Source organism: Primulina tabacum, chromosome 5 (assembly GCF_025594145.1).
Source record: "Primulina tabacum isolate GXHZ01 chromosome 5, ASM2559414v2, whole genome shotgun sequence".
Taxonomy (NCBI): domain Eukaryota; kingdom Viridiplantae; phylum Streptophyta; class Magnoliopsida; order Lamiales; family Gesneriaceae; genus Primulina; species Primulina tabacum.
Genome location: NC_134554.1, coordinates 126,348 through 135,172, shown reverse-complemented (window position 1 = coordinate 135,172; position 8,825 = coordinate 126,348). Strand labels below are relative to the sequence as shown.

General features: G+C 50.1%; 1 protein-coding gene across 1 annotated transcript; it reads right to left on the bottom strand.

Moving 5' to 3' along the window:
* Positions 1-1,938: 1,938 nt before the first annotated feature.
* LOC142545075 (uncharacterized) lies at positions 1,939-5,466 on the bottom strand. The gene is made up of 2 exons (XM_075652054.1): positions 2,452-5,466; positions 1,939-2,262 (listed from the first exon to the last, which is right to left on the bottom strand). The coding sequence occupies exons 1-2, from the start codon at positions 5,464-5,466 to the stop codon at positions 1,939-1,941; spliced, it is 3,339 nt and encodes a 1,112-aa protein (XP_075508169.1).
* Positions 5,467-8,825: the final 3,359 nt, after the last annotated feature.

Below are 8,825 nucleotides of genomic sequence, written 5' to 3'. Positions count from 1 at the left end.
CCTTGGTCCAAAAGAACGCATAGTCTTCTTCACAAGCAAGAGTGAGAACAAGAAAACCCCGAGGCATGAACTTTAAGTCAAAAGATCTAACTAGTCCCAATTTAGCAAAAGCCGCAGAAATACCAGAATTTGGAACTAGAGATCGATTCCCTGAAATTTTTCCAACCAAAGCAAATTTGAAAGGTTCTGCGAGGGTAGAAATAACCTCATCCGGGAAGAGAATACCCGGTTTTCCATTTCGAAGAGTCGGCACAGGCATGTCATTCATAGAGTTGTGCAACTCATCAAAGCTTTTTTTGGCCGTCCGAGGGGATGGTGGAGTCAGGATATCACGAAATGAGACAGTAAGCGGAATAGGAACACGCGTACCTGGTTTGACCGTTTCAGCACAAGGGTTGACTGCCGAGTCAACTCGTCCTTCACGGTGATTCGACTCGACCGAGTTGACTCGTGAGTCACCTACCGGAGCACCACCATGGACCGGCGACGGTGAGGGGAGTCCAGAACCGGGACCAATTCGTGCAGACTCGGGCATTGGAGGGTCCGATTTAACCAAAGGATGTGAAGAAACTCGATTTTGCCCTACGAATTGGGCGTTTCCGACCGGTGGCCGGAAACCAGAAATTGAAGATGGCAAAATGCGACCCATACCTGGACGATCAACCCCTAAAGAGGAATTGAAGAAAGAAGCCGGAATAGTGCCTGAAATCGGCGGTGAGAAAGACGGCAGTGAGGCGTCGAACGGCGTGTTCTTAGATCTGAAATTCACGGCTGATTTGAACTCCGATTGGAGTGATTCCTGAACCATTGGAATCGTCTGGACGAGAGGGTCACAGATCGGGGTCGGGATGGAACATTGGATGTCGGAGTTGGCCGGAATCGACGAAACAAGCGACGGCTGCGCAGTGAACAGTAACTGCGGAGCTTTGAACGGAGATGACGCCGGAACGGGGAAACTGGACGGTCGCGCAGGTGCCGGAAATGAAAGGGGAGGGTGAGGCGAAGAGAATGATGTATGGCCCGTACCAGGAGGAGCGACGGTTGCCGGCGCCGACGACGGTGAAGAAACCGCCGCGATTTTGACCGGAGAAATGAGTGGGTAATCGGACTCCATTTGAGCTGAAATTTGGTAGGGAGGGTCGTCGTGAGGTGGCGGTTCGGATGGGGTGGTTGGCCGGCCGGGATCCGGCGGCGGTGGCATGGCGGCGGGTAGGGCGTGAATAGTGACGGGTTTAGTGTGTGTTTTCTCACCTTTTACTGTGTGTTTTTTCAGAGAAAATTTTTTTGGGGGCAAAATGGTTTAGGGTTTAGGGTTTAGGGTTTAGGGTTTAGGGTTTAGGGTTTAGGGTTTTGGGTTTAGGGTTTTGGGGTTTGGGGTTTTGGGGTTTGGGGTTTGGGGTTTGGGGTTTGGGGTTTGGGGTTTAGGGTTTAGGGTTTAGGGTTTAGGTTTTTTTTTTTTTTTTTTTTTTTTTTTTTTTTTTTTTTTTTTAGTAAAACACCGCCGAAAGCGGGGGGGTTAGGCGGACCCCTACCTGTATATATAAACACAAAAGAAATACAAGATAAGGCCTAAAGAGAGGGGATGTATACCAAGACCTCTCTAAAAGCGAGTTTGACAACACATAAAACATAAAGACATAAAACCTAGGGTGGCAAATACACGTGCCAAAATCTAATCCCTAGGAAAAGCGCATAATAAAAATGAACATATAAGAGCAGCGCTAAATACATCAAAACAAATCGAAACATGTCTAAACTGTAAAGATCCGACTCAGATGTAGGTGCAAAAGACAACCAATTGTACCCATCTCTGAGCCGTCTGTCGCTGTAAGTCCAACATGAAAATGACGTCCTAGTCCGAGATCGGTCGCAATCCAGCTGAAGTAAGAGAAACTTCAAATCCCCAGAAGAAGGTGAAAACGTATGGAGCTCATAACGTCATAAATCCAAGCGTGACTGGAACGTTGATATAAGAGGTAGCCAAGAGATAACATGGAGAGCCACCAATGCACGTAGCAAAAGCAGAGAACATATAAATCCCGACATGAATGGAGCTCTGGGCCAGAGAAACCACTGAGAGAGATCATCCAAAGCCACCATAAAACCCGGCAAGAGAACACAAAATATAGAAAGCGGCGGCCAAGGAGAAGCCTGCAGAGAGCGACCGCCAGAGAACAGGGTGGTCCAAATAAAAGCACCAATGGAGAAGGTGCGAGAGTCCACCCAGATCCAAAGAAACAAAGCACTCCAAAGAGACAGTACCTGCAAAGGAAAAAATACATATAGATATATATAAATATATATATATATATAGAAATAGATCCAAATAAAGGAAGGGGCTGCAAATAGCTAAGAACATCTGTATCTAAGGTAGGGAAGCCCGGAGATATCCGAGCGGGTCAGTATGGATATGTGTCTGGGTAGTGAAGGACCTAACTCTAAGGTATAAACCCTAATGGTATGAGCCCTCGCCGCCAACGCATCCGCCACCGAATTTCCCTCCCGAAAAATATGTGAAAAATGAACCGCCCGCCCCCTCAAAAGAAACAGAATCCGAGTGACTGTATGATGAAGGTCCCAATGACACCGACGAGAACGCAGGATCTGAAGAGAAATCTGAGAATCGGTCTCAACCCAAAGGGGAAAAAGACCGAGATCGGAACAGATAAGAAGGCCCCTCCAAACCGCCCAAAGCTCCGCCCGGACATTGGTCCCGACTCCGATAAACTCGCTGAAGGAGAGCACCACCCTGCCAGAAGAATCACGCACAACACCACCGACAGACGACTCCCCAGGATTGCCCCTCGAACTCCCATCAACATTCAGCTTAAAGCACCCAGGTGGTGGACAGAGCCACCGGACAATCGCTAACCTATGGGTCCGCTGAAAGGCAACAAAAATTCCCAGCGATCTCGCCGCCTCAAAGGCACCAAGCCAGTGCTTGGGCTTAACAATGAAAGCAGCATGGGCAAGACGCAGATAAGACAAAATCTGAGACTTCACAGTCTCCCCAGAAATACGCAACTGACGGTGCTTCGCATCATTACGAGCCATCCAGAGAAACCACAAAACAATGAAGGGCAGAAACTCCTTGACGTGGCCCCCAGGTGCCCAATGAAGATTTCTCTTCCAAGCGCTAAGGAACAACCTGAGATCCCTTGTGCAGGGGATCCGGACACGAAATATGGCCCCAAAGAAATGCCAGACATAACGGGCTATCGGGCCATCAATGAAGACATGTGTAAATGTCTCCGACATATCACAACACTGGCATCGAGAAGCCAACTCAAAGCCACGACGTTGGAGCATATCATCCAACGGGAGCCACTGATGCCAAAATCTCCAAAGAAAAAAAGACATCGTGGGCCTCAACCAACGGCCCCAACAAGGAGTCAAGATATCAGAAACAGGGTCTCTCAATCGGACAAGCTCCCAAGCAGACCTAATCGAAAAAGCACCGTCAGAACTGTGAATCCAAAGCGCCAAATCAGGCTCGCCAAAGGCAATCGGGGTCAAAGTAATCGCCTCAGCAACAGAAGGGGCCACCACAGCACAAAGAAGATCGAAATCCCAAGCCCCCTCAGACAAAAAGTGAAAAACCCGAACATCACGGCCCCCACGGACCTCACACTGGCTGGACAGAGCAGTATCCCCAAACCATATGTCATCCCAAAAGGACACGTCTCCAAGGCCAATGCGCCAGCGAATGCCGGGCTCGGCGCGAGGTCTGATCCGTAGGAGACGACGCCAGGTGGGGGATATTAAACCACGAGGGAGAACAGAGGCAGGAGCATCCATCTGGCAATACTTCCGTAAAAGGAATCTCGCCCAGAGAGAGGAGCCCTGCCGAAACCGGAACCACAACTTAATAGAAAAGCTATCCACCAGATCTTTCAATCTGCGGAAGCCAAGACCACCCTCCATCACTGGGAGACAGGCTCGAGACCACTTGGCCCAGTGCCATTTCTTCTCCAGTGTCCGCGACCCCCAGAGAAAAGCGTTGAAAACCAGCTCAAGCTTCTCCATGACAGCAAGCGGTGGCTGTACCACCTGAAACAGATAAATCGGCATGGAGAGGAGCACACTGCGGATAAGGGTTATGCGGCTACCCGGAGAGAGCGTCCGGATCTCCCAACCCTCTAACTTCCTACGAACAGATTGTAGGAGGTGCTCAAAAAGGGAACATACTCGGTTACCCCTAAACAAGGGGACTCCGAGGTACTTGAGGGGCAAATGACCCTCCGCAAACCTGGTGATGCGCAAAATCCGAGAGCGAAGTCGCTCAGAGCACCTCGGAGGCAAGATAACAGAACTTTTGACAGCGTTCACCAGCTGACCCGAACAATTCTCATAATGATGCAGTAAACCCATAAGGCGCCGCAAACTACGAGACCCACCATTGGCGAAAATAATGACATCATCAGCATAAGCCAGATGGGAAATCAGGATATCACAACCAGAGCGGTACCTGAGCTCAGGATGCTGCAGGTAGAGGCGGTCAAGGCCGCGCGATAGGTACTCCGCCCCCAAAATGAAAAGCATGGGGGACAAGGGATCGCCCTGTCTGAGGCCTCTAGTGGAACCAAAGAACCCCGAGAGAGAGCCATTGATGTTCACGGAGAAATGACAATGAGATATGCAAGCCGAGACCATCTCCACAACCCGCTCCGAGAAACCAAAGTGTCTCAAAACCTCGAAGAGGAAAGGCCACTGGACCCTGTCATAGGCCTTGGCCATATCCAACTTCAGGATAACATTACCGCCACGAGTGGGGAGAGTGAGACTGTGAGTGAGCTCCTGGGCTAGGAGAATATTATCGGAGATCATCCGACCCGGAACGAAGCCACTCTGATTCGGTGAAATAAGTCTCTCCGCCACAACCCTCAGCCGAGAGTACAACAGCTTAGAGATGATCTTATTAGTGACATTGCACAGACTAATCGGACGGAAGTCCGACCAAGCATGAGCACCCGCGACTTTGGGGATCAGAGTGATTGTGGTGGCGGTAAAACCCTGGGGGAGGGGAGAACCCCTGAAAAAATCCAGGACAGCATCAAAAACATCCTGATGAACAATCTCCCAAGAATGCTGAAAGAACGCCGAGGAGAAGCCATCAGGCCCAGCCACACTATCAGGATGTATGGAGAAGACGGTCGCACGAACCTCCTCCAAAGAAGGGGTCGCAACAATACCCTCATTCTCCACAGCAGAGATAACGGAGGGGAAGCCCGAAAAATCAGGACTCGCAAGCGCAGAGGGGTCACCAGTAAGCAAATGCTGGAAAAACGAGGCTCCCGACTGCTGAATCAACTCAGGAGACGTCAGGCATACCCCATTATCCCAGATGCGGAAAATCTTATTCGCCACCCTTTTCTTCTTCACCATGTTGTGAAAGAGTTTGGTGTTCCTCTCACCATCCTCTAACCAGTGGCAAGCAGCTTTCTGTCTCCAAAAATCCGCCTCCATGGCGGTGACACGGGCCAGATCCTCATTGCGATCAGACAGAGAAGTCCAATTCAACTCAGAAGGATCAGCCTCACAGACAACCTCAGCGGACCGAACAGCCCTCTCAGCCTCAATGATTTTATCGAAAAGGTTCCCAAAAACATCCTGATTCCACCACTTGAGGTGATGTTTGAGGCGCTTAAGCTTAGCAAAAAGGCGAGGCATACCACTCAAACTACAAGGCAGAAACCAATTAAGCCGAACAGTCTGCAAAAAACCATGATGCCGAAACCACATACGCTGGAAGCGAAACGAGCTCGGCCCACGGGCAAAAACCGGAGCGGTGACCAAAAGCGGACAGTGGTCAGAGAAAGTACGGGGAAGATGTTCAACACGAATGGAGCTGAAATGATCACCCCAATCAACGGAGACCATAACCCTGTCCAACCGCTTCCAAATGGTCTTATTCGTCCAGGTGAACGAAGAGCCCTCAAAACCGGCATCAACCAGACCAGAATCCAAAATGAAAGTATTGAACTCCTCCATGGGTAGAAGCCTACCACCACGGGTGCCCAAACACTCAGATGCATCTCTGACTACATTAAAATCACCCCCAACAAGCCAAGGACCCAGAGCAGGCTTGACCTGAAGAAGGGAAGACCAAAGATCTCTGCGCTCAACGTAGCCGCAGCTGGCATAAACAAATGAACAAAACACCTCAGTCGGTAAAAAAGAGGCGGACACCTTGATGTGCAGGAACTGAGCATGATCGAAAACACACTCAGTCTGCACATCCGCGGATGAAAAAACCCAAATATTACCAGAAAGATTCGAAATGACTCTAGAAAAACCAAAACGGCGAGTCATGAATCTCTGGTCCAACATGATCATCGGCTCCAAAATGGCCAAAATCTTAATCTGATGCGCCTTCACATAAGCATGAAGCCGCTGTTGGGACTCCGAACTCCGAAGTCCCCGAACATTCCAAATGAGGGAATTCATGGAGATCGATGAGCAGAAGCACCCGGCCGCCGCTTAAACGAAACTCCCAACGCTTCCTTTTTCCTTTTATTCACGTTCGACATATCAGTATCCTGAGCACCAGAATCAGAATGTCGATCAAACCCCGTGTCGAGGTCATCAGCAGACATACGCTCGACAATCCGCTCACAAACAGGAGACCCCTGTTGAGCAACAAGTTCCTCAAGATGAGAGGAAACATCTGGAGAAGAAGGAATGGAAGGAATCGAATGGCAGCTGTGATTCTCCATGCACTGAACAGAAGTGCCAAAACCCCCCTCCTCAAACTGATGAACCAAAGACTGAACAGACACACAAGCCGTACCCGAAGGTAAGGCGTCAACAATGGGCAGACCCAAACTAATCGGGTCAACATCAACAACAGGGGCCTGATCCAAAGGAGCATCTCCAAGTAAACCATCACCCACAACCTCCAAGTGGGATCCAAGATCAGGATTAAGACCAACCAACTCAGTAGCGTCGCAACGCTGAGCCTCATCATGCCAGGGTGACAAAACCTCAAAGGCATTTGAGGAAGTAACTTGATGCGGAACATCAGGAACTGTAGGGGGGGCTCCAGCAGGATGACCCCTGTGCACAGGCCGCCTCCTCCGTCTACGTCTAGGGCCATCGCCATTTAAATGAAGCTGAGGCTGTGGTCCAGGATTAAAGACAGGAACAGCACCCTCTTGGGGTGTTTGTGCTTTGGGAGGAACTGGATCTTGAGATTTTTGAAAAACGGGTTTAGGCCTCGACGGCCTAGGATTCTTCCCGTGAGAATAACACACGGTAACTGAATGTCCCAGCATCTTGCAGTCAATGCAATATGCGGGGATCTTCTCATAAATGACATCAATAACCTGTGTGTGATCACCCCAACCAACCCAAACCTGCTGAATGGGAGGCTGTAAAACATCAATTTCCACACATACTCGGGCGAAAGCGCCTCGAGAGACATCAGCGGTGTGGTCGTCCATCTTAACAGGCTTACCCACAAGACTCGCAAGAGCAAAAAGAGTACGCTTGTTGAACAAATGCAAGGGTAAGCCCGGAAAACGGATCCAGACTGGCGCAATGGGGGATTCCTCATGCAGATTAAATTCGGGAGTCCACTTAGAAAAACGGATCCCAAGTGGTCCCACAAAAATGTTCCCCCTCGACCAAACGCGCGCGTAATCTTCTTCACATGAGAGAGAAATGACCAAAAAACCTCTGGGTAAAAATTTCAAGTCAAACGATCGCACTAGTCCCATTGTTTCGAAAGCCACAGAAATCGAAGAATTAGGGACTAAGGACCTGTTCCCCGAAATTTTACCGACTAGAGCATATTTAAAAGGTTCGATCAGTGAAGAAATAACCTCAACCGGGAATCGGATACCCGGCTTGCCATCCAGAATAGACGGCTCAGGCAGCTCCTCCATCGAATTACGCACATCCTCGAAACTTTTCTGCACGGTACGAGGAGACGGAGGTGCAAGAGCGTCACGAAAAGAAACAGTAGCCCGAACCTCAGCACGAAGGACGGGTTTGACCGCAGATGCAGAACCATTGACTGCCGAGTCAACTCGGTCAACACGACGGTTTGACTCGCCCGAGTTGACCCGCGAGTTACCGGCCGGAGTTGCAGCGATCGCCGGCGACGTCATGGGGAGTACAGAACCGGTATCCAAAGCACGAGAACCGGACGTCGGAGGGGCCGATTGGACACTAGAATTGGATGAAATCGATTGAAAATCGCCAATTTGGGCGTTTTTGATCGGAGATGAATTACCTGAAATTGAAGATAAAATTGGATTACCCATCGAAAGTGGAGTACACGGTTGAAAGGAATTCACCAACGGAGCGGCGATGACGCCGGAATTGAAGAAAAACCCCGTCGGCGTTAGGGTTTCAGTGGTGCGAGGTGTAGATCTGAAATTCCCGTCGGAATTGAACACCGATGATGACGGGCCTTGTAGAGTTGGAATCGACTGCTCATGGGGATTCCAGATCGGGGTCCCAATTGAACAGAGGTGACCGGAATCGGCCGGCATGGACAGAAACGTGGCTGGAGGCGTGATGAACAGTGCAGGCGGAAGATCGGAGCTTAAATCGGCGGGGCAAATGGACACCGATTTACCTAATTTTTTGACACAAGGGTCGCTTGGAAGAGGCGAATCTAAGGGTACATAAACGGCGCCAATCGGAACGGTAGATGAAGTCGACGCGTTTATGGCCGGAATTTGCGGGATTTGTGTCGGCGATTTGGTGGGGCAAACGTGCTCTGATGACGATGATTTTTGGATATTATGTTCGTTGGGGTGTGGCGCGTCGGGTGGTGTGGTGAACCGGCCGGGAACCGGCGGCGGCGGCATGGCGGC

Excerpts from the sequence above, each read along its gene's own strand:
- LOC142545075 (XM_075652054.1), bottom strand. The coding sequence starts at position 5,466 with ATGGAGGCGGATTTTTGGAGACAGAAAGCTGCTTGCCACTGGTTAGAG. Across the intron at positions 2,263-2,451 it reads CGAGGGCTCATACCATTAGG|GTACTGTCTCTTTGGAGTGC; the intron begins GTTTATACCTTA and ends TTTCCTTTGCAG.